Below are 26,325 nucleotides of genomic sequence, written 5' to 3'. Positions count from 1 at the left end.
AGTTACTCATTTCCTGTGTTTTAGAGCTGGATCTTTGGATTCCTTCCAGGAGTTTTGTGCTCTAACTTAAGATGCAGAGGAGATGAGAGAGCATCTAAAATACCGCAGATGCTGGAGCTCTTCATGACTAAGGCTGCGAATGTGTCACAGCTGTCACTGGAGCCTTGCATGGCACAAGCCACACTCATTCATTTGGGTTTCATGGCTTTTGACAGCCTGGATGGGGTTTTTGTGCTGCTGAATGGGTTTGTGAGCCGAGATGATTACGTACAGTGGGCGAACAGCTGGAAGGAACTTCATTAGAGAATAGTTCTTGGTGGCTGCGGGGAGGGAGCAGAGCGGAAAGCCAATATTGGCCATGTGGAAGTTGTTTCTCTGCATCATTCAAGCCTCTGGACGCTGCTCTGTATTCTCCAGCTTTTTGTTCTCTGGCTTGTTGTTTGTTTGCTACACAGCTGGATGTAGCAATGATAGTCATGGAACAGAGCCTTCACAGGCTCCCAAAGTCTGAATTTCATTCAGAAGAGGAGAAGAAAAGCACATCACAGCCTTTTTGTCCCTCCAGCAAGTGTATTCCTGACAGATTTTCACCTCTGGTATTCAACTCTTTCCTCTGTACGGAACTTGCAGGTCCCTTTAGCTAAGGTAATTTTTATGATGCTGACCCGAAATGGGATCCAGCTCACAGATCAAGACACCTCAAGACGGGTGTGGGTTTTGAAGTGTCTGCCTGTATCTGAGTGCAGAAACTGCTATTACAATAAAAGCAGATTTAGGACATGATTCAGCCACTTCAGCATAGGTGTTAAGTGTCGTTTGAGATCCCCTGGGGTATCCAACCTCCATTAGGGATTTGTCAGCGTGGTGTTTATCTACAGCACATCATTTCCCCTCTGTGTGAGGGCAGGTTAAATACGCTGGCGTGTTGGTGCACCGAACACCAGCGTTTCAGCTCCTGATTCTGGCCTTTGGCCAGTGCCCAGTCAATGTGGATAAATACAGTTATCTACTATGGACTGAGCTCTGCAGCTCTTTAGCCTAAAAAGTCTTCAATAAACACCACATAGATGGTTTCATTTGCTGTCTGAGTCCTGTTCTGGCTCTCTGATCCCTCCTGATGGTGTAGAATGAGACTGATCAAATCTTGGTCTCAGTGCTCTTACCAGACACACAAAGAATTGGTTGATTTTCATATACTTTCATGCAGGGCTTAAAAATACCTTTTTGTGTTTCTGTCTTGGGATCACAGTTAAGCTACTGGGGCACAAAAAAGAAAAAAAATAAAGCAGCTACATTGCAGCTGTATCTGTTTAGCTCCAAATAATTCCTGGAATCATTTTTTCATGAGACAACCCCAAGACTGAATTTGACTTTTTCCAGATGCAGCTACCACTGACAGCTCCTGGCTTTTGTTGCCCAGATTGTGCTCTCCTTCTAGGGAGAGAAAGAACTGCTGAATTCTTTGAATGTTTGTGATTCACCATCTCCAGTCTGGAGTTTTTCCTTGCGACTCCTTTTCCCAGCTTCCATGAGATGTAGGTTCTGTGGAGTTTTGCATTTTTAAAGAGAAAAGACCTTTCTGTCCAGGTTCCAAAGTGCTGTTGGCTTTACTACCTGATTGTTTCAGTTTCTCCAAACTCTCCTGTTTGGAATGAACAATTTCTACTACACACTTTCTTTGGTGAAGGTTTGTGTGGCTTTTGTCTGTTATCGTTTTTCTGGCATGTTCTCTGTCTCCAGAAAACACAGAGGTGGGTCCAAGGTGATTAAAGCAAAACATGGCCTATTTAGAGCAAAACTCTGCACAGCTCCAGCTTTAATATTCTTCTGATACACCCAGCATCTTCCAGGTCTTCTTGGGAGGTTTATGTGCATCAGTTTGAAAAACCTCTGATGAAACTCTCCCTGAAAGAAAAATGTTCTTTTAACTTCCCAGGATCCATCTGGAAAAATAAGCCTTACATCTTCCTAGCACAAATAAAAATGGTTTCTCCAAACTAAAAGTCTCCCTTTTAACATGGTCTTGATTTAATTTTTTTTTCTCCTGATAGACCATTACGTCGACCTCTTGCTTTCTTTCCCACTGTCCCTACTGAATTAGAACAAGGACATAATTTAGTTACTCTGTTATTCCCAAAGAGCTTCTGAGGCAGACCTCAATAAATAGATTATGCATATTTTCATGTACACTGCATTATGCAGTACTATGGGTGTGACTCTTTGCCAAATCCATTCACAGCCAGAAGAAGTTTAGTGTGTGAAATGTCATGAAAAATATGGGTATGAAACCAACAACATGATAGCTCAACCAGATCACTTAGATAATTCGGAACTCACAGTTATTTTCTAAAAAGGTGAGAAGGAAGTTCACCTGAACATTAACATGCAGTTCATTTCTTCACTGACTGGAGGAACTCTAACCTGATATTCTGCTTAATGAACTGTCAGACTATTCCATAATGAATGTCATTCACCGAAATGTCGAAGTTTAAAAACGCTTTTGTTTAAACCAGGGCTTGTGTGAATTTTCTGGCAATCATATGTAATTTTATATAATTTCCTTTTTGCTTCTTTTATAACTACTTGCTCTAAAATACAACATTTTTCTGTGTGCAGATACACATAGGGCAGAACTAAATGGTGTTTCTTAAATGTTGTCTTTACAACAATGAAACCTGTGGAATCCAGATTTTGATTCTTTTGATCCCAAATTGGTCTCTAAAATTTACTGGATTGGACGTCCTTTTTAGCTCCATTAGCTATGGGGGAATACAGGGTAGTGAGTGCTGAGGAAGAGCCAGGTAAGCCAGATATGATGATCTGAAAAAAGGAAAGTTAACAGATCTCCCTATTCCATGTAGCCTGGCCAGACTGGCAGGGATGTGCAGGCATGTCTGAGTGCATGGCCAAGATAATCCATATCAGTCTCTTCAGCAGCATGTTCAAACTGGCATTTTATAAATCAGCTCTGAGAGCTTTAACCCAAAATATTACAGCTTCTGATTCATGGGCTGGTTTCAACATGCCAAATTTTTCTGTACTTGTGCCACGTCCTTGCCATTTCCAAAATGCATCCCTGTAATGTGCTACTGTTTCTGTGTGACTTAAATATCACCACCTTTAGTGCCTCTGTGTTTGCATTTAGCCTGCAACAGGCAGAAGATCAGACGAAAGCAAGGCCTGTATTCATCATTTTAGTGCATTTTTATCAGGAATGGCAAAGATAAAGAAGACAGGCTTGAGGATGGCTGAGCCTACTGTGTTCCTTCACATCTCTGCAGCTGCCCTCAGCATAGAATGAGAGAATCAGAGAATCATAGAATGGTGTGGGCTGGAAGGGACCTTAGAGCCCATCCAGTTCCACCCCGTGCCGTGGGCAGGGACACCTTCCACTACCCCAGGTTGCTCCAAGCCCTGTCCAACCTGGCCTTGGACACTTCCAGAGAAGGGGAATCCACAACTTCTCTGGGCAACCTGTTCCAGTGCCCCACCATCCTCTGAGTAAAGAAGGCAATAATTTCCATTAATTTCTTTACTTATTGAAGAAAGTAATAATTTCCATCTTTCCTCAAAATGCATCTCAAGACTTGGCTTTGCTGCTGGAGCAGCATAGGTCAGGATGTTGTCCCGACATTCTCCTGCCTTTATTTTCAGCAATTCTAAACATTGTGTTAACCTTTGTGGCAATTTTTTCTCCTCTAAGTTGAAGAAGGCTAAGAAAAATGAGTGATGTAAGGGAACATGAAGAAGGAAGAAAAATACTGATGTGCTCTAAATTGGGCAAGTAGTAGTGAGATCATCTGAAGCTGGACTTAGCCTTCAACAAAGTTCTCGTCTCTAAGAAAGAGATGTAAAGTCCTCCACTCTCACCAAAAGGAACCACAGTGATTTGCCAGTCCATTTAATGATCAAATGTGCAAAATAGTAAAACAATGCACACTCCTCCAAGTGCTTTCCACTGCCCTCTGTGCTATTATCATTCTCTACCCCTTTTTTGCTGTGTTCCCTCTTTGTCCAGTTGGGATTCAGGCTGTTCTTACCATTACTTCAGCCAGCATCACCATCAGCTCCATGGCTGGCAGCTCTGTATTTTCAAGCTTGGTTTTACAAAATGTTCTATACGATCCCACACTTCATTCTTTATTGCCTCTCTCAGCACACTGCTGCCTTCAGTGACCCATGAATTACAACACAAAGCAGGAGGAGCACAGCGTGACCTACACTTCTCTTCACCTGTTGTTTTGAGTTTTCCCCTCTGAGTTTCCCGTGAGCAGCTTTGGAAGAGCTCCTGCATGATGTTGTGCAATGAGCTCAGGGAAGGAACCCGTGTTTTTAATGTCAGCAATGTTGAAATATTTGTCAGATATATTTGTCCTGCTTGTTGCAACTTGGCTTTACAACAATACCATGGGATAAATACGACATGACCCCAAGTTCTTAACATGTCTCTTAGCAAATATTCTACCAACATTCTTTGAATTCTTTCAAAATAAATCATTTAGACAAATCATTCTAAGAAACTTCTGTGTTCATTTGGGGATTTATTCAACGTGTTGCTCCAGTAGCAATGAAATTCTGTTGCAAAATCACAACACCCGGCGCAAGACACCTGGAGAACTACACTTTGAGTAAATTTCTACAGTATATCCATGTCATGGAATCGTAGAATAGCCTGGCTTGGAAGGGACCTTGAAGATAATTTCATTCCAACCCAACCCATGAGCAGGGACACCTTCCACTATCCCAGGTTGCCCCAAGCCCCATCCATCCTGGCCTTGAAGACTTCCAGGGATGAAGCATCCTCACCTTCTCTGGGAAACCTGTTCCAGCACCTCACCAACTTCAGAGGGAAAAATTTCTTCCTTGATACCCCACATAAACCTTCTGTTGTCCTAGCACTACACATCCTTGTAAATAGACTCTCCATCACATCTACATAGATATAAACTTCAGCGATATATCTAAGGAGCATAAGAATATGAAGTTCAATTAATTTCTTTCTTCCTGAAGCAAAAATTTTAATAAATCAGACGTCTTGTTCCCCATAATAGCTTTCCCCCCCCCACTACTGTCCATTACAGGAGTCTGGGATGACTTGGTTATCTATAAACATCCACAAAGTACACGTCTGAAGCTACTGGAGGAAATCCACTTTGATTTGTAAAACCCTCTCTTAGCTCCCCTTATGGATTTACAAAACAAAGGCTTTCCTTGTCAAGGATGGGACATAGGGTTAATAGATTTAAAGCAAAAAAAAAAGATCAAAATATTTTCTTCATAGGTTTATAGAATTTAAAAGTGAATACTTACTCTTCTCCCAAAGGATTTCTTAAAAGTGTCACTGTCATTATCCTAAATTGGTAGTTAAGGAATTATCTGAGGAAAACTCAAGTCAGAGTTCTCGTGTGCTCAGACAGGCACAGACTCGTCGTCAAACATTTTTCAATTGCTTGGGTTTTGCATTTGTGCCTTTTTATCTGCACATTGCACAGTGACAGAAATTTCTGTTGTCTTTTGGAGATGAAATGAACCTCCCTAGATGAGGGGAAACTGTTTTCATTAAGATCTCTTCAGCAGAGGTGCGTTTGCTTGACAGCACTGGCATGAATACCAATGAGACTGGAAATGGTGAGGAAGGCAGATAATCGTTTCCAGGCCTCTGATGGGAGGGAAGCAGTAAGAATCTGCAGTAACCTGGGAGAATCTGATACCCAAACTCTCTAGGCAATATCTAAATAAGGTATTTGACAAATGAAGGCAAATGGGAGTTGCAAACATTGTGACCCAGAGAGTTTTCACAGGCAGTTGGGATGAGGCTGTTCTAGTTGGGGGTGAAGCAGTTTGGCAGAGTGATTAAGAGTGATGACAAAGCCATTATTTGACTTCAGGGCCAAGGAAGGTTCCAAACCTGATGTATTTCACGATGTAGTTACAATATTAAAGCCATTTTCTTGCCCTGCTATGAAACCACCACTGCTGGTTGTTGGCTACTCCTCGAGCTCCTTCTTGTTCACAAACAGGTGGCTGAGAAATCACTTCTGATCCAAAGGTGGGGATGAGTTCAACATAAAAGCAAAGGCTCCTTGCTGGCTGCACAGAGAGATTTTTACCCCGGTAGGGCATTGCTCTGTGGTTATTGACTTGTTGCCATTGACAGATGGATTCACTGTGGTCCAGCTGTTTACTTGGACAGAACAGCTTTGCTTTTAGACCTTTAAAGCATTTTTGGTCTACATAGAAACCTCAGAAAGGAGAGTTACAGAGAGCCAGATCACCCTTTTACACGAGGAGAAGGAAAATAGAAGACTAGAGACTGCAAGAAGATAAGGACACACTAGAAATAAACTCATCTAAATGACATGTTCTGGTTCTTGGATAAAAGTGCTTTAGTCCTCCAAGGAGCCTTGGGAAGTCAGATCTGACATGGACACCTGTCCGTGGTAACCAGAAAATATTTCCAAAGTTCAAGTGCTCTGAAATGATTTTACATTAGTGAAACCTTTGCATCTGTTCTATTTAACTGATTTTCTTTAAGTCTTGGCTTAGTCCCCAGCAATTAAAAAAATAATTCTGTTCTTTAGTTGCTGCCTGTTCTGTGCTGTCTCTTTTCAATTAATTTAGCCACGATATGCTCCTTAGTCTGCAGCAGAACTGCTGACAGGGGATATCTGCTCTGTGTGCTCCTATTTAAATGTATTTCAGCAGAATATGTTATCAAACTTTTTGGGACATAAGGGATTCTACAACTCTGGAAAACATTGGCTGTGCTGTTGCTGGGAAATTAAACACCACTACAGAACATCCTGAACTCCTGGAATTTGGTCACTAAGCCGTTATTAAATAATTATTAAATGAATGATAAATAATTTGCGTGGCATGTTGAATGGGTTTGCAGGTCAGCTAAGATCCTTCTTTACAATGCCTGGGCTCAAATCAGAGGTGATCCAATCTCATACATCATTCCCAACAAGCAGTGTGCAGATGGCCATTCTGCTTGAAGGGCTGAAGAGGTTAAACCATTTCTACAAACCCGTTTGCCTCAATCCAAACCCAGCACACAGTCACCGTGTGTGTGTGGGGTGTGTGTGAAGTGTGGCTGAAAAAACACCACAAATGAACAGACAGAAAAAATTCTGCCTTGTGCCTCCCACATTCCCCAGCTCCTGTGCTATTCTAGCTCTTCTGGAAGTGCTGTTGGATTGCAGAAGTATCTTAAGGCAAAATCCCTCAGTTTAGTCATGACTCTGTGCTTTGACATCGCATGTTCTGGCAAGTCTGGATTATGGTTTTTCTGGAGCATCAGAGTTCAAACCCCACATGAAGTGAGGCCTCAGCTGAGACAGGGTAGGAGAGATCTCCCTTGGTGGACAGACCTGATTTGCCAGAGGGTTGGAGGTTTTCTGGAAGAGAGAGGTAGCTGCACATCAAAGAGCCTGTATACTCCACTTGCAGATTCCTGGGAAGTTGTTTCCTTAGTGACAATAACAACAAGAGCAATTTTAGCGCATTTTCTTCATGTCTGTTTTTAGTGCTTTAGAGATATTCAGAAGTCAGAGTACAACTGGCACTTTTCTTCAGAAGAGTTGTTTCTTTACTGGGTTGTCTTTCTTTTCTCTTTTGTAGCTCACGTTGGCATATCAGAATTTTTGTTTATCACAGGGATCTGTCTTAAAACTTGTTGGCATTTTTGAATCCACAGACACCGTGGGAGCTGAAGGAACAGCTCTTGCAGGACTTTTAATGTGTCCAGTAAATGGAAGCAAGTTGGGAGGTTATCCCTGTGACATCAGTGCTGTGGGGCATGGAGGGCAGTCACTCCTTAAAGCCAATCCCACTGCCATGGAAGGGACTCACCAACCCCCAAAACAGGCTTGTAACAGGAAAGGTTAAGGAAGTGAAATGGAAAAAAAAAAAAAGCAACATAAAATCACGCTTAAGAGACAAATCTTGACAAAAGTCGTCGACCATCACATTTGTCACGATTCAGAGTAAATTTTGAAATGAAAATTTGGCACCTGATTTGGGGGGTTGTGGGGGGAAGAAATCACAGAGTCCCAGAATAGTTTGGGTTGAAAGGGACCTTAAAGTTCATCTCATTCCAACCCCCTGCCACGGGCAGGGACATCTTCCACTATCCCAGGGTGCTCCAAGCCCTGTCCAACCTGGCCTTGGACACTTCCAGAGATGGGATGTCCTTGCAAGGGAATGACCTGGAATTAGCTGAAAAATGGGACTGTTGTAGCAGTAAGATCAATTTTTTGGTCTTTTCTGAAGAAACCATGCCGGCTGAACACCCACTCTCCATCCTGGCAATTAAAGACCCTGAGCACACTCACAGGAATTTAGTTTTGATTTCCAAGAAAACAAGGCTGACTGAAACCATCCAGAAAAATACACAATTTGGAAGCTGGGAGGACCTTTAGAGGTCACAATGTGTTGTGAAGCTGAGGTAGAACATGGAAAAAAACCTGCAAACTCTATTATGTCTGAATTAGGAGGGCAGTCAGTACAGGCTTCATCTTTAACCAAAGAGACCAAAGAGTGACTGAAGTCAAAATATGATTCATGCCATGGAGGTGTCAGGCTCTTTTTATTAGCAGCAGAAAGAGATTAAAATATCTCTGCTTATAATTTAAATGCTAATAATTGACTGGGAAGAACTCTTTGTCCAGGAGCAGCACAGTCGATTCACTAACGCCACATGATACTTTCTTTGTTCAGGGCATCACTTAATTTGAAATAAAATTCAATGTTATGAGCAACTTTGCTTTCCCTTCCTCAGTCAGGGTATGGGGGCTTAAAACATTGTGTTGTGTGCGTTTTCAAATGTGATTTTAATTTCTTTTCAATTCTTAGACAGTAGTTCTTGATTAAAGTATGAATTGCTGAAAACTAAATCTGAATGAACCATATAGTATGGTCCAATATGGAAAAATCAATGAAAAAATAGAAATTAAAATATATATCCACTTAAAATATTCTTGAAATACCTTCCCCAGTTATAAAACAGAATTTCCAAACTGTCTCCCAACTCAGTTATCATCAACCTTTCTTCAGGGTGGGGAAAAAAAAAGCTAAAAATGTAAATGACAAACAGAAATAGCATTTATGATTAAATATAGATGGTCCATTTGCTATTTTAACACTTTAATTTGGATCATTAATTTAAATGGAGATCCCTAATAATGAAGCAGCAAGGTTAATTAAGTTCTAAGTCCTGCTTTGGACAACTTGTGCTGATGTCCACATTTCACACCAGTGCTTTGGAGCCAAATTTCAGTCGCTCTTGTGAACTGTTCCTTGCTGTTATGCAACTACTTTTTTTTCAGTATCTCACCACTATTAAGTGGTTCCAGCCTAGACTTGAATCTTTATCCCTTCGTCAAAAACCTGATCAGGTTTGACTCAGCTCTGCAATGCGTGGATGATAAAATCTAGATCACAAACTGTGCACTGCATGTGTATTTTACATTAAACCACTCGATAGTATCTGAGAAAATGAAAGTGATTTTTCTTAGCTCCAGCCTTCCGGGCTCTTTCATGGGTGAATCTATTAGAGCAGAATACCAAATTAGGAATTAAAAGATTTACTAGGTTAAAGCAGAGAAATCCCACATGGGATGCAAAATGATATGATGGTTATGTACTGGGGAGGGGGGGAAGTAAGGAGGGGTGAAAACAAGTAGCACAACAAGAGTTGAACAAATTAAACTGACAATGCACCATTTACTGAGCATGATGCGAACACATCGATTAAATGGCAAATTAAAGAGCAGGAGAATTTGGTGCATATTTTATTACTGGAAAATGTTTCCAGTCAGAAAATGAGAATATATGTGTTGCTAAGACCCAGCTTCACCTGCTCGGTCAAGAATGGCAAAACGAATTTGCTGTTTGAGAGTTCAAATCATAAACATCAAGAGTAAGAAATAGCACATACAAGAAAAAAGGAGAAAACCCCATAGGGTCATAGGAAGACCTTGGGTCCATGAGTTTTGAAGTGTGAAGTCCATGAAGTTGTTTTGGAGTCCTGCAGCTCTCTGAAGGCTCCAGAGCCTCCAGCCAAATCCACCACCTCATCATCACCTCTTGAATCTCCCCGCTGAGCTGCTGAGGAGAGTTCTCTGACCTGATTGTATCACGCTGACCTTGGTTGGCAAAGCTTTATTTTTTCATAGAATCACAAAATCATAGAATCACAGACCATTTTGGGTTGGAAGGGACCTTAAAGATCATCCAGTTCCCACCCCCTGCCATGGGCAGGGACACCTTCCACCGTCTCAGATTGCTCCAAGCCCCATCCAACCTGGCCTTGGACACTTCCAGGGATCCAGGGGCAGCCACAGCTTCTCTGGGCAACTTGTGCCAGGGTCCCACCACCCTCTGAGTAAATAATTTCTTCCTAATATCCGATCTAAATCAACCCAATATTTAACCCAATTCACCTGGAGTAAATTGGGTCAGGCAATGATCCTACAAAGAGTTCATTGTGGACAGGAGGCAGTGCAGCACTGCTTGGTGTTTCTAGGCTGACTGGGGGTAATGTCCTTTTCAGCATGTCCAGACCTGGGGACAGGGATATCCACAGCCTCCTTGAGGTGTTTGAAGCACCCCTATGGGATTTGTACCCAGTGGTGAACACCTCATTCCTACAGAGAGTCAGCAGAAGGAAAGAATTCACATCATCTCACAAATTTCAATCACCTCTCAGCTAATGCAAACAAACACTATTAACTTAAAAAGAGTTGAGAAGAAAAACACTGTGAAAGAGTAAAAAAAGAGAATTTTGTATTATTCCCTATGCTGGTGATCAGAGAAGGTACAGCTGGTACTCGGGGCTAAATTAATCCTGTGTGTATCTGTAATACTGAGGCTACCTAGATGTGAAGTACTCAATGTCCTCCTTTCTTACTCAAGGCACTCTGCAGAAGTTGCTACTTTTGTCTTCAGAGATGAAGATTGCCTTGAGGAGGCCTCTATGTGTGGGAGCAAACAGAGGCATTTGGTTTGCTTTGGAAAACACATTTAAAAGGCAGGAGAAAAAGAAAAACACATTAATTTCCATTTTAGAGAGATGCTAATTGACAGTGGACACAAAACTACTCTCAGGTCTGCACTCATATTCCTCTCAGGGGGCACCATTTCATGGTAAACAAAAAACTGACTCTCAGTCCAGAGCTAAAAGGAAGCTGCTCTCACCTAAAGCTGCTTCAGCCCTACTTGCTTTATTACTGGCCCTCATCTGGGGTCTTCTCCTCTCTCTTGTGAGTTACCTGCCAGAGGGCCAGCTGGGCTCTGGCCTTTAGTAGAAACACCTGGTTCAGCACAGCTGTAACTCTTCAAGGTCGAGGCTGCCTGCAGGCCATTCTTCTTCTCCTACAGCTAGTCATGGCTTTTTGGACTGGAGCTGGATGACTATCACTGAATAATTATAAGGTTTTATTCACCTGCTTGTTTATGACCTGTAAGTCCTAATGTCCTGGTTTGGGGTTGATTTATTAGTTTGTTTTCCTTTTTGGAAGGGTGTTTTTTATGTTATCCTACATTATTCTGTTTAAAAAACTGTCATTATTTTCATTGCTGACTTGAAGATAATAGAGAATATCACCACCTCTTTGTAGAACGTCAGCCAGAATTATTTCTGAAAAAAACTGCTATTATTGTCCATCAAGGAGGATTTAGTGATCAGTTATAGTCAAGCAGTGCTGGATGGAATTAAACAATCCAAAAGACTTCTAAATCCATGCCACAACTTTTGGTTTCATCTAAGTGGGAGACACACCCAAAATGTGCAAAATATTATTGGAAAAAATATTCTCTGCCTCACACAGTGGTTTCATTTCATGGCTGTTTCTGAATAAAACAATCTTCAATAAAATACCCAATTCTCTGGGCACATCTAATGGCAGCCAAGCTGTGCCCTGGAGAGTCCTCTGTGCACCATCCTATCCAGACTCCAGCACAAAATTTATTCTGCTTGTCCGAAACAGCCTCCCACTGTGCTGACTCCAGGTTATCACACATTTAGTTTGATTTGCTGAGAGGAGATCATTCTCTTCCTTCCCTTTCTGTGTCCCTACCCTGCTCTCCCCAGTGAGTTACATGTTTCAGCAAAACATACAAACTCATCCCATGCCTCATTTACTGCAGCTGGCAACAAGCTCCAGGGACAGAAGTGAACTCTGGGATATGAGGAAGGAAATACCATAAAATGTGGATTCACCTTTTCTACTGCATGTGGAGGATTTGATTGGGGTTTGTCTGTTTTGGGGTGGGTTTTTTGTGGGTTTTTTTTTTCATTTAGTTGCTTGGTTGGTTTTGGGGGGATTTTTTTGGGTGGTGCCTGCAATGAAGAGCTGGTCTTTGGTGCAGGACACGTTCCCAGGTAAGAACAACAAAAGACTTTTAGATGCCAGTTCACCAGACTGTTGTGAAGATAACTCAGAGTTATTCTGTATCACTAGTACCTAGTTCCTAAGACTGCTTCCGTGTTTCAACACAAGAGTGTTTCCAAGGTCAGCCAAAGCACAGACAAACCATTAAAATTTGCCCTAGGTTTTACCAACTGCCTCTCACGTACCATTGATGGTTTCTCCTTTATTTTCTCATCCTGGTCCACCTTTAATCTTCTCTTTAATCCTCTGTTTGGATGAGGAAGCCCAGGAAGGCCACTTGAAGGTAGCACTGTGCCATCTGCAGCCATGAGGGTCATCAGTAATGCAGCCTGCAGAAATGAGAGCTTTGGGACAGTGGGATTTCTTGTCTTAATAAATTGCATCCTTTGGAGGCTGCTGGAGTGATCTCCCAGTGCTGGAGATCAATGAAACTTTCTCTTTCTTAGGTTGCTTTTCTTTAGATTGGGTATTAGGAAGTGTTCCAATTGTTTCAGAAGTTTTTAGCAAATGCTGACCAGGATGGGCAGATTCTGTGTTTCCATGAGAAACCAGCCTGGGAAGCTGTGCCTGCCCACAGCGGTGCTCTTGTAGTTATTCCAGGAGCTTAGAAAAAACCCTCTCCCCAGAGCATCCAAGGAAATAGGGGAATAATGTAGAACTGTTAAATTATACACTGTGGTGAAATTGTGAAATCTTGAGCCAAAATCCTCTGTCCTAAAGAGTTTCTAAAGGGTCAAAGCTTCATCCCCAACGTGCGTGGAAAGGCACATGATGATGATGGTGTTTTTTCAGTGCCATTTCAGCTGAGCTTAAATTACATATTAAACTCAAGGTGGGTGTGAATGAAGACCTGAACAGAATTTACACTTGATATGATGTGAGGGAAGTAAAGGGAGGAGGTTGGAGCAGCAAGAAAAATGTTGCTAAACACTTCACATTATTTGACCTTACTTTGCTGCCCACTATGAGATGCTACTCATCAGCTGAGTGTAGCTTTGGCAACTTTTAATGTTTGGACTGAATCTTTTAATGCTGTGCCTCAAATCTTTCTCTTTCCCTGCCTTCCTCCTGATAGAAAATATAGAGAAATAGGACCTAATTAATCTGTTGCTTTGAAATACATAATTTAGGATAATCTAACATATGCTGGGAACTCTGTGGGATGTGCTGATTATGTCTCAAGGACTATACAAGGAATCTGGGGAAATTATCTCGGGTTTAGAGGTGCACATTTGAATGAGGTAACTCTCACCCAGGGCTCTGAAGGACCCCCCCTGCCATGGGGAGAGAAGCATTTTGTTGTGTCTTTGAGACATGAGTCAACCTATTTCAAGCTGTGCAGTGGGCACGCTGGAGAAGAGGGGATTTCAGCTTGATTGGATTTACGTGTTTATATCCTGGGTTTTACTGGGATGCATGATGATAAAATGACAAAGCTATCCAGTGGAAAGGAATAGCATTTTGATTGTTTTCTGGGCCACAAGGGATATTCCAGTTCCACATGACTCCTAAAGGAAAATGTGAATCATAGAAAGTTGGGTTGCATCTGATGCGATGACCATCCTGTCAATTTATAAACTTCATCATCAAACAGATTAATATCTATGATCAGGATTTCCAGCTTTCTCTTCAACAGACACATCCAAGAGAGGAAAATTACCCATTTTTTTAGTTTCCATTGTCTCCTGTTCACACAGGATCTGCACATAAGTTTGCTGCTGTAGTAGCTTGGAATTTGACAGGAGTAAAAACAATGCTATAATGGATGCAACTGATCTTTCCCAGTTGTGTTTTGATGGGTTTCTTTTGGGGTTTTTTTGACACCTTTAGAATTGATAAAATAAGAGAACACATCATTTATTGGCCAACGACTTCGGCATGTACTTGTATGTCTATGTGTGTGTGTGTTTATATTAAATTGTTTTGGTCCTGCATTTCTCTGACCTTCCCAGGTATTCTCTTAGGGCCATATTCTGCCACCTTATAGAGCACTGTAGGGCCAGCTCATCTTCTAGAACTCTCATGGAAATCCATGAGTGCAAAATGAAGATGAATATAGAGATAGTCTTAATCACTGGCTGAAAAGATGATTCCATGGGCATGAATCACTTCCGTTCATTTGTATTTGCCTTTTTTTTTTTTTTTTTTTTGGTTTTTCTAGAAGTGGCAGAGCTACTTTATTCATAATAGTAGTGAAGCAGTGGTTTATGAATTAAGCTGAATATTTACATTTTCTAGATTTTGTTAAGCTTTACTGCTGTAAGTCATGTATTCACACCCTTTTAAGGCTCTGGGCACCCTGAAATACGACTTCAGCTAAGACATCATCAGTGCTCTGAACCATAGCTTGGGAATTCAGTTTTGTAGTGTGGAATTATTTTGCAAGGCTACAAGTTTTTAGGAGTTCCAGATTTTTCATAAAGGAAACAATCCAGAGATAACTACGAGAAGGGGCTGACAGGGTTGGAATTGTCTGCAACATTCTCAACAATGTCATCTGGTGTATCCTTGCTTCGTGAGACAGAGGACAAAGGCCTTTGAAACCTGCTGAAAGAAAGGAAGAGAAAGAAAGAGAAAGAAAAAAAGAAAGAAAAAGAAAGAAAGATTTTCTCTAGATTCATTTCTCTAGACAATATTTTCTCCAGACTCATTTCTTTCTGTGTCAGACAAAGACTGCCTTTTGTGTGAGTAGGAGCTTTTAGAATCTTTTAGGTTGGAAAAGACCTCCAAGATCATCGAGTCCAACCATTAACTCATTAACATCACCAGCTTCATCACTACACCCTGTCCTGAAGTGCCACATCCATACACCCTTGAAACACCTCCAGGGATGCATTTTTCCTCATCAAAGTGTTCCTCATTGCAGAGACATGAGTTTACTCCATGCTTTAAGGTGAAAGGTGGGATCCAGCTCTGAGTCAGAGGGAACCTGTATCTATTAACACTGCAGTGATCCACGTGTCAGAGAAATTGGTTAACAAAGTACACACATGATATGGAGTCCTCTCAAAATTCTAAGTTTTGTTTTTGTTTTCCTCCTCTCTCTGGAAGGCACTTCCAGGGTTTTATCCTGCTGATGGTCCAAAGCTTTCTTGCAGTTCCCAGCTTAACTTCTTGTCCCAACACTGACTTTAATTTCAATCACTTTTCTTCCTCCTTTTTTTGATACTTCTGCTGTTCTCAGGGCTGTGCCTACTCCACACAGGCTTTCCTGAGCTAATCAAACTGATTTTCTTCTTTATTAGCCCTCTGTTTTCCAAGATGAGTGGCACATTTTCTGGGAGCAAGGCAAAGCCACGTGCTGCTGAGGGGAATTGCTCATCTTCTATTCACTGTGGAGGCAGCTGAGAGAAGCCAGCGTGGATAGAGATGGTTCCCTTTTAGACAGCCAGATTTATGTGCCTTGGATTCCATCCCTGGTTGCAAAACCATGTGCTGTGGAAGGTCCTAATAATGTCCAAATGTAATGAGTTTATTAAGCACGATATGGGACACAGCTGGGTGAGCTCAGGCTGTCAGAAATGCAGTAGGAAAGGAGGACAAAAGGAAATGTGGAGGGAAGAAAAATATGCGGTTTCCTGGTGCTCATGCAGTGTCTTAACCTTATCTTTCAGTGTAGTAGACAAGAATGAAACTGTTAAAAGGAAAAAAAAAAAAGGAATGGAAGATAGGACTGTAGTCCCAGGCCTGTTCTGGGATACATTTCCTTGACGATGTGCACTTGAGGAATCACGAAAGTAGAGGCATCTTTTCTCTACCCAGTGAGGAGTTGGGAAACACATTGTATCTGTGCCTTCTTTATCAAGATGGGCTGGAGTTTGGCCCATGAAAGCTTTCAATAATGTTGATTAGAAGCACAGAGGAGGAGCGTGGATGTTTATCTGGGCCATCACCACAGATTGTCAGCTCAGAGTGCTCAGTGAAGTACAAGCTGTTGCATTCAGAATGCCTCTGACTTTGCACTGGAAAATGACAAGGAATTGTACAAATGAGGCAGAGGAAGATCATTTGATCATCCTCTCTGAACAACTTGGCAATTTTTCCACACTCCCAACCATCCTTTTCTCAATACCAAGGTTGTATCAGACTGTTTTCTTCACGCCATCTCGCATTTATTCCTTTGGCATCAGGCTGATGCTCATTGTATTCACCACCTTCCAAAGCAACAGATTACTCCCTTTCATTCCCTATTTTATTACACAGATTACTCCCTTTCATTCCCTATTTTATTACGCAGATTACTCCCTTTCATTGCCTATTTTATTACTTCTGTTCTCATACGGGAAGGGTAGACTTGTTTCCTGGGGGTGATAAGAGTTTGTTGTGCTGTTGCTGGAGCTCCAAGATTGGGTCCATCACCAGCTACAGGAACACTCCTCTGCAGTCTGCCTGTGCTGAATAAATAGTGGAATGTTTTGTTAAAGATACCCTTGGTATTTCCTCACAGCTGAGAGCACCTTGCATGGAGCCTGGCTCAGGTCTGGGGATGTTTGATCTCAAGATAATCAGCTCAGCACATCAACAGGGCTAATTGAAGGTGTTACTCTGATAAATAGAATATTTTGAGTTAAGGAATTGGTTTGAAGGTACTGTCCAAGTACTGCACTTGGGAAGATCATCAGAGACAATGGGAATAAAAGGCTCTGGTCCCGAGCTGCATTTTCTGCTCTTACTCTTTCCTCTGCCTGTGAGAGATGTCTGCTCCACGTGTGCTGAGCAGGTTCAAAGCAGAGCCTGATGGACCGGTTGACAGGCAGGTTACAGTGCTTACAACCTCCTACGTGATCATGAAAAACAATATTTACACCTACAACCAGGGAAGGAAATGCAGACCACCAGTCAAGGAAAGCAAATTAATCAAGGGGCTCTTGCAAAGCTTTGAAATACCAGGTAGAGAACATTTTTTCCTGGTTGTGGAGTAATAATTTTGGAGGCCCTCGCCAAGCAGCACTTAAAGCCCTGCTGGAATGGGAGCAGCACATCGTTATCTTTATGATCCCAGTATTAATTTCATATTAGCAATGAAGTATCGCATATACCACAGATGCTTAAAAAGGATAATTGATCTGCTGTGAAAATGGAATCTTCTCACATACTTTTTTTTTGCTTTGCATAATGCTTCCTGAATGTGTGGTAGTTGGCAATTATTTCCCTGCTCTATGGTCTTTAGTTAAGGAATCTTGTCATTTCACCATTTCAATAACATATGGGCACAATAAATCTGATGGATAATGCAATAGGGAAAATAATGCCAATCAAGGCAAGAATTTTATCGGTGATGTTATATGGGAGACCTGCCAAGAAAAGCAATCCTGTGCCCAGGGAGGTAGGAATTGTGTTCCATAGCCTCTGCTATCATGAGTCTCTCATTGCTTTCGTTGCAAAGATAAGCTAGAAAATCTTGACGTCTGGGTGAATGATCCACCCATGTCCACCTGAATTTTCAGAGAGCCTGAAGCAGCAGCTCCATCAATGAGACATTCAAAGTCATTACAATGTCAAAATACTCAGTCAGAATTCAGATGTCATTAACCTTCAATGTTTCATCATATCTGTACTGGTGAAGCAGCATAATATGAAGGAGAAGAATCGTTATATTGTGAGAATTTCTTTTATTTATAAAATTCAGGCACTTTAAATGAAGTTTGTTTAAAAAAAAAAAAATCAAGTCTTGTTTAGTTTTATATACTATGTCCCAGAAAAGCATAAACTTTCAGACTCAGGAAGGGCTGGGCTTTATGACCACACCTATGAAGGATGGGTTATAGCAGATTTGGACTTTCAAAGAGATTTTGATATTTTGTAGATAATCAAGAAATTAATCAGATCTTCAGACAGTGTAAATTTGGATGAGTTTCTTGAACTGGCTGAGCAAGACTTACTAAAATCTGTTTTAGAATAGTTTTACATGGGGTTTTTTATATGTTAGGAAAATTCTATAAAACTAGAGGACTAGAAAAAACAAGAGCTGTCTGGTTATACAGAAGTGATAAGGAGTGTACTTTGTAAGGACAAATTATAATGCTCATATCTTCAGGGAAATTCAATTTAATGGAAACCATTCAAAGGAAAAGAATAAAATTTTTAAAAAACCAACACTCCACCAAAATTGTAATCAGGGACAGCTGAAGTAAAACATACATGGAAGTTATTAGGCTGTGTTAATAAAAGGAATAAAGATAGTATTGAAAGTAAGAAAAGGCTGCAACATAGAGAGAAGTCAGGGCTCTGCTTTGCTTACCACTAATCCTTCGGTGTCATAAACTTTGGGAATGGAATTTTCTTTGTTTGCCCTCATCAGGCTGAACGAACAGAATTAAAAAAAAGAAAAATAAACTCTTGCAAAGCAGTAATTCACTTTGTCCAAAATTAGGCATAGTGTCATAAAACCATAGAATGGTTTGGGTTGGAAGGGACCTTTTAAAAGGCCCTCAGTCCAACCCCCTGCCATGGCAGGGGCACTTTCCACTAGACCAGGTCCCTCCAATCTGCATCCTTAAGGATGCCTTAAGGCATCAAGCTTTAGGATGTAGAAATTGCTCCCTGAAGTTACCTACATCTCTGCTGACTGTACAGAGAGCCTGGGTAGGCTGGGCTGAACTATACAGATCTTTCTGATGTGGCAGTGCTGTTTTAATTCTTCACTGGTGACCTGGATGATGGGACAGAGTGCACCTGCAAGAAGGTTGAAGGTTACACAAATTTAAGAGGAGTGGTTGATAGACCGAGAGGTTGATTCTGCTGTTGCTCGGAGGGAACCAGACAGGCTGGAGAAATAAGCAGAAAGAAACCTCATCATGCTGCAGAAAGAGACATGCAAAGTCCTGCACTGGGAGAGGAATAATCCCATGCACAAGGACAGGCTGGGGCTCAGCTGCTGGGAGGAAGTTCTACAGAGAAGGACCTAAAGCTCCGGGTGGACACAAAGTGGATCCTGAGCCAGCAGAGTGCCCTTGCAGTGATGAAATCCAAAAGCAGCATCAGCTGCATGAGGAAAAGCCTTGGCAGCAGGTCAAGGGAGGTGATAATTCCTCTTTCTCAGCCCTGGAGTGCTGGGTCCAGTGCTGAGAGCATGAACGCAGTGGGTTCTGTGAGGAGCCACAAAGATTGTTAAGGAATTAGAGCAAGACACTCAGAGACCTATGGCTGTTCAGCCTGGAGGAGGTTTGGGGGGGTCTTATCAGTGTGTAGAAATACCCGATGAGAGGGTGCAAAGGAGATGGACCCAGGCTCTTCTCTGTGCTCACAAAAGGCAGCAAGCACAGACAGACATACAGGAAATTCAGCTGTAAGATAACTATTATTGTTAGAACGGTCAAATACTAAAACAGGTTGATCAGGGAAATTGTTGAGACTCAACTTTTGAGATATTCAGAAATTGAAATGGGTTTTGAATTACCTGCTGTATGTGACCTTGCTCAACATGATAAAGCCAAGCAGCAACAGCAAACAGCATGCAGAAAACAGCTTCTTCTTCTTCTGTATGCTCTATATTAGCAGGGGAGTTGGACTAGACACTCTCCAGAAGTCCTTCCAACCCCCAACTCTGTGAATCCGCTTCAGCAGTTATTCTTCTTGCAAAAGCACGTTGCTTTGATTTATTTCCCACACAAGTCCTCATGGAAGTAAATGAAATCGATAATCCTACTTCATGCAGAAATATTTGGACACCTAAGCTCTCATTTGCATATGGGAGTCTCAGCATCCGCAGTTTACCATTTCCTACTTTTGTAATCACACCTTTATCTTCACTTCTAGAAAGGGAGTTCTGGTAAAATTCACAGGTGTTTTCTGAGTTTTATGCAAGGAAAAAAAATCAAAAGCCTGTTCCTCCAGAAAGTAAAAGGATTATTACTGAGTATTGCTAACAGATTTATATTCATTAACACTGAAAAGCCTAAGCCAGGCAGCAGTTGAATGTATTTCTTTCAACTATTTCCATGCAAAATTGTTCTTAGTGCTGTATCAGCTCCCTTTTAAACTTTGTTTTCTAAAGCAACAATTTTCCTGCACAGTGAAAACACTGGATACCAGCAGTCTGTCTGAATGTATGTCATGAATGGGTATTTTTCAGCCTATGATTCCCACATCAGCTCACGTGTTAGAACAACGGACAGCCTGCATCCATCCTTGTGGACCATCCTGTGAAAAAATTCCACATTGTTTGTTGACAACTCTTTCAGGCAACGGTGTGGGATTTCTGAGGCCCTTGAGACATTCATGTGCAGCTGAAAAGGGTTTTGTCCTTTGTAGCAGTAAATCCTTTCTGAAAATCCACCTCTTGGACCTCCTGATGTAATGACCCTTTGAATCCTGTTTTGTCATTGACAGCAGACTTGGTGAGTGGGAACAAGGACTTGAGGGACTTTCCCAGTTAAGTACATAAAGGGAGAATAAAAGTCTCCTTGGTTTGTAAAAGAAAGCAGAGTCAGACCCTCAGCTGCTGTGATCTGTGAAGAAACTTTAATTTCAGCAAATTTAGGAAGTAGGTAAACAAAACCAACCCAAAATATTTAAACTTGAAGAAATAATAACTACTCTATTAAAGATAGTGGAAAGATCATGATGTTCTTTTTTTTTTTTTGCCTTAATAGGATTGCTCTTTGTGGAGTACTTTCCATGGAAAACTTTAGAGCCCTTGCTGTCTCATATTCAGTTACATCCTCTTTTAGCTTTCCTGTTGCCTTAAATATATCAGCATCAATTTATTGACATCCTAAACAATCAAATTCCTTCTCAATCCTTTGTGGTAGGTTAAACTTTGCTGGTTTGGGTTTCATATTGCTGATCCATATATTTCAGACTGGAGGTGGGATTATTCTGTCCAAATTTAGATATCCACAATGTAGATGTCAACAAATGAGCCGGCTGTTCAGAATTCCTTTACACTCTGGGAGACAAACTGAAAGTTTAAAGTAGATGGGTAAAATAGGTCAGACAAAACGCTTTCTTCATGTCTGCTTCTCCCTGTTGGTATAAAAAGAGACTTGATGATGAGCTCATGTGAGAGGATGTATCTCCCAGGTTTCTAAAATTAGGAGACGTGTCCTAGGTCACTGAGGGGTTGATTTCCCAACTCTGCTCATTGCTGGCAAGCAGGAACTTGAGGAAGGGGCACCATGCCCTGTAATATAAATGATGGAGCTGGAATACCACGTTTGGGAACTTACAGGAGGGAGATTATCAAATGCAATGGGTTTTGCACCTTTGTATTGAGAGCCTAAGGACAGAAAAATATCAGGTGTGTAATGAAAGGTGCTCCAGCCCTCAGGAGAGCTACTAAGCTGGTCAGAGGGCAGGAACACCTCTCCTATGAATTCAGGCTGGGAGCTGGGACTGTTCATCCTGGAGAAGAGAAGGCTCCAGGGAGACCTTAGGGGAACCCTGCAGTGCCTAAAGGGGGATTAAAAGAAGGCTGGAGGGGGACTCTTCATGTAGTGACAGTCTAAGGGAAAATGGCCTTAAATGGAAGGAGGGTAGGTTGAAATTAGATTTTAGGAAGAAATTCTTTACTTTGAGGTTGGTGAGACACTGGAACAGGTTGCCCAGAGAAGCTGTGGACTGACAATCCCTGGAGGTGTCCAAGGTCAGAAATCTGCTCTAGTGGAACGTGTCGCTATCCATGGCTTGGAATGATGATCTTTAAGGTCTCTTCCAACCCAAGCCATTCTAGGATTTTATGATAATTACCTGTTCATATATTTTGCACCCTGTAATTCTCCACCCATGTTTATTCTTCATAGGGAAACGTTCTTCATGTCTCTAAGTGTTGGAATAACTGTGCATGGAGTGGTTGACTTCCCTGAAATGTATTCAGTGTGCAAAAGCTCAATTTCTCCTGCATGTTGTCAGAAGCTTTCAGATTTCCACACTTGTGCAGTAGCTTGGTCATGGGGCAGGAGGAGGATGTGGTGGGAGCCCCTGACTGGACACTGAAGGGAGATGAATTAAGTAATGAATTCCCATTTGATCATCGCTGGTCTAAACCATTGTGGGCCAGCTTTGAAATGTGTTGGTTTCCTTTCAAACCACTGGCACGCGTCCCAGAGGACCACAACAAGGAGCCCAACAGGTCAGGTGGTTTCTTTTGGGTGAGATCTCAGTAAGAGCTCATAACTACCTTGGAAAGCCGCTAAAAATCCTCTTTCATTCATCCAAAAAAAAATTCCTCCATTTCATTCATCCAGTGGGTACATTCTGAGATGTTGTATAACAATTTTACCCATTATTTGATATGGTGACTTTTTATCCTTTTGAGCAGTGATTTATTCCCTTTTTTATGCCTCCCTGGGAGCAGTCCTATTGTACCTGGAAAGGACTCACTGTGTGCTTTTATTCATTCGTGACATCAGATTGTGCACTTGACACTTGTGGGCTTCTCATGGAGGAATTGTCCTCCCCAGCCTCCAGAGTCCCTTTTTTAGGTGGAGAAAGAAATGGGCACTTGCAGCAGAACAAGTTTTGCCAGAGCTTTCCCAACCTGCCCTTGAAGTAACTCAGATACTTTCATAAAGAATCTACTGTGGCACTGACAGTGTTTCCAGTGGACAAATGAATTCACCTTCAGAGGGGATGAATTATTTTCTTAAGTCATTATTTAACCAAAACAAAGTTGTTTGTTTTTATTTTCTTCTTCTTCCTGTATTTCAGCCATGCTTGAAATAACCCCCTGAAACCCATTCTATATTAGGAACAATCAGCTGAGTTTCAGATTCCCAGACACTTCAACAGCCCTTCTGTTTCACCAGAGATAATTGAAGATTATTTTGAGGAACTGTTTAACCATAACTGAAAGGTGCAACCCCTCTGTTATTGGCTATTCTGACTTCACTAATTTTAATTACAGTGGCAGATGCAGATAAAACAACAACATGAAGCATCAGTAATGAAATTACAGGATTTATCTACCAGTGATATCAGAAGAAAATATGACCATTCAAGTTTCCCTTCCAAATGCAATACTGATATATTATTTATTTTTCTCAGTACTGAGTGGTCATGCTTTATCAGCATTGCCTATATTTTTTCTAAAAGTTTATTTTTCTAGTATAATATGGGTGATAGTACTTATCTGGGAGATAGCTGGGCTTTAATTGGTAATAGAGATAACTACCCTTTAATTGATAATAAAGATAAGTAGCTTTTAGTAATAGGTGGACTCTGAATATATGTATAACTTACCTGCCAGGAACAGCTAAACAATATAAAAGGTTCTGCTGCAGGTCCAGGGCAGAAGTTCTGGGAGCTGTTATTCCCTAATAAACACTCCAGTCTCTGTGGATGACATGAAGGCCTCAGCCCAGTATTTGGTGCAGGTTTCCATGACTACTTTGAAGGGAAAAAAATTAAGTAGATTCTTTTATTTTCCCTGCAATATGTGGAAGAAAAGCCATGAAATGGTTTGCAGAGGTTCTTGTCTCTTTAGAAGCTCCTTTGAATCTCAAGACGAGAGAGAAAACACCCACCCTCCACTTTTCAAACCTAGGGAATACCAGGTTAAAGTGAAAAGAGGGTCTTGTAAAGGTTACCACTTTCCCCCAGGGTATTTGTATTTACCCATCTTTTAGTCAGGCATCTCCCACCCTTCCCCTGCATTTAATCATTTCCTGATGAATTACAGTGACAGAATGAAAGGATAGAATTCAACTTCCACACCCCTCTCTGGCTTTTCTGGACTGAGCTGCACACAGGAGTGCAAATGATCAGGAAATAATTTCAAATCCAGTGGCTGCTAATGCGTCTGTCTGGTTTTGTCGTGCTTCTGTTAATGGCATTCCAAGTCCTCACGACTGAATGTCACCAGGGATGTTTGCTGTCCTCCTCAGCTGAGATCTTATCAATTGCTCATTATTTGATAAACCATCAGAAGTACAGTTAAGTAATTAGATTCCATGCCAGAACAGAGCGTGAGTGACTGATCAAGTGAGGATGGAAGAAAACAGATCAGTTTAGAGTGAATTTCATGAATCATTGTTCTCCCAAAATTTAGAGAGGGATTAATTTTCCTGTTTTATTTTTTAATTGAAAGACTCTCCTTTCTAAATGCTGATGTCCTGGCAGCGTGTTGCAGTCAGTATAAAACTTGGGTGTCCTTTGGTTCTAAAAGTTCTTTCACAAAACACTCCTTTACAAATCAAAGTAGGATAATGAGAAATAAATCCAAATCTTAAAACACCTTCCCCCCAGTCCTCAATTCTTTCTGGGCAGAGACCAAGCGGTGTAGGTCACAAATATGAATGACATTGTTGTCCATGTAAGTCAATCCTGATTATGTCCTGGATGAATTCTTTAGCCTGAGACTCAGTTCATTCCTTTGCCCCTCTACTGCCAAGTTCTCAGAAAGGTTCTTAACAAGGTTATTAACAGGTTATTAACAAGTCTGGTAATGGATTTTGCTATCTGGACAAACTATCTTGGGAACCAGACAACCCCTAAAAAGCCCTGGACAGTTTTGCTTTTAAGACACTACTGAAAATCAGGAAGGGCAAACCACAAAATCAGAGATGAAGCAGACAGGTCCTTTTTCTTCACAGTAATCCACCCTTCCTTCTCCCCTGGGTGCAATTTAGGTCTTTGCAGCTACAGAACCTGTTCCAGTATTTCTTTGACACAAGTTACTGATCATACAGACAAGTCCTTGGCCTTTAAATTAGATACCCAAGACCATCTTTAAAATCTGCAAAAGCCTGTTTGATCTCTGCTAAGTGCAACTCGCAGTTCAAGTGTTGGATTCCCTGTTTTCTGTCCATTTCTTTTTCATTCTCTCCGCGGTTTCCATATTTATAATAATTTTCCTCTTTTTCTGCAGAGATCTGAGCCTTGATGTGAAGACCTCAACCAAAATATTTGCAGAGAGCCTGTGCTTCAGCCCTAATCACAGTGTTAACGAGCAAAACTTGTGCAAAATTAAGAGAGAAGATGGCCATCAACTGGAAGATCTGCTTCTTCAGCCTCGTATTGCTTCCTATGGTAAGGAAAAATAGGTTTATTTGCATTGCTCTGATATAAATATATGTTCTCAAGGCCAGCACTAGCCAAGAGGGAAGGATCTGCTGCTGACACTGATTCTGGGTTTTTCTGGGTGGTCTCATGGTTTGGGTTAAAGACTTTTCCAGCCTCCTTTGTTAATGAATTAGGACTGTGATCACTGCTCATCCTGAGAAGGGCATGTCCATCCCTTGAGGGAATTCCTTCACTGTTTCTATCCGAAATTCAAAATAAAATGAAGTAATAATTAAAAAAAGAAAAAAAAAAAAAAAGGGTCTCCTGTTTCAAATCCATTGGTTTAAGAATATTTTTTTCCAGACAGAGGGGTTAAAATTAGAGATTCACTTCATGCCCCCCTGTGAAACCTAAACCTTGAGATATTCCAGGCAGTGCTTTTGCAGGCCTCCATTTTCAGAGGAGCAATTTTAGGAAACAATACAACTGGGCCCCTAAAGATCCCAAAGGCACTTAAAGTAATTCATCATCTTTCTGAAGATATTCGACTCTTTATGAAGATGACAGGGATTAATTTTCCCCACAAGTCTTTACTTACTAAACAATGTGCTCTCCCATTAATAACTCAGTGTTAGCACATCTGGGGATTGTAGCTCTCCCTCTCCATTGTCCCTGCACACGGTGACTGGATCTCTCCTCACATAACAGCCATAAAACCACTGAACATAGATTTTTTTCTTTTTTCCTTTTGTAGCTGTGAGGAATTGTACACAAGCCCTGCAATAACCTCTTGTTGCATTTCAGCACAATTCTGTGTTAAACCATTGATCACAAATTTGCTTTTCAGCTCTTCTCCAGGAGCACTGCTCACAGGGAATCAAATAGCACCAGGATTTAAATCCTCCAGCTCATTCCCATTCAGAGCCTTCTACTACTTCCATGCAAATGCTTTACATTGCTTAATACATGGATATGTTCATGTTACTAC

At 41.3% G+C, this 26,325-nt stretch overlaps 1 protein-coding gene across 9 annotated transcripts in view; it reads left to right on the top strand.

Moving 5' to 3' along the window:
- ADCYAP1R1 (ADCYAP receptor type I) overlaps positions 1 to 26,325 on the top strand; it is a 138,000-nt gene that overhangs the window by 6,552 nt on the left and 105,123 nt on the right. For all 9 annotated transcript variants that reach the window (XM_032093475.1, XM_032094046.1, XM_032093961.1 and 6 more), the window contains one exon: positions 25,204 to 25,364. In XM_032093475.1, the coding sequence (XP_031949366.1) occupies positions 25,314 to 25,364 (51 nt within the window). In that variant the 5' untranslated portion in view covers positions 25,204 to 25,313. The remainder of the gene's footprint in view (positions 1 to 25,203; positions 25,365 to 26,325) is intronic.

This window comes from Corvus moneduloides, chromosome 1, assembly GCF_009650955.1.
Source record: "Corvus moneduloides isolate bCorMon1 chromosome 1, bCorMon1.pri, whole genome shotgun sequence".
Taxonomy (NCBI): Eukaryota; Metazoa; Chordata; class Aves; order Passeriformes; family Corvidae; genus Corvus; species Corvus moneduloides.
This window is presented reverse-complemented; position numbering and strand designations above follow the sequence as displayed.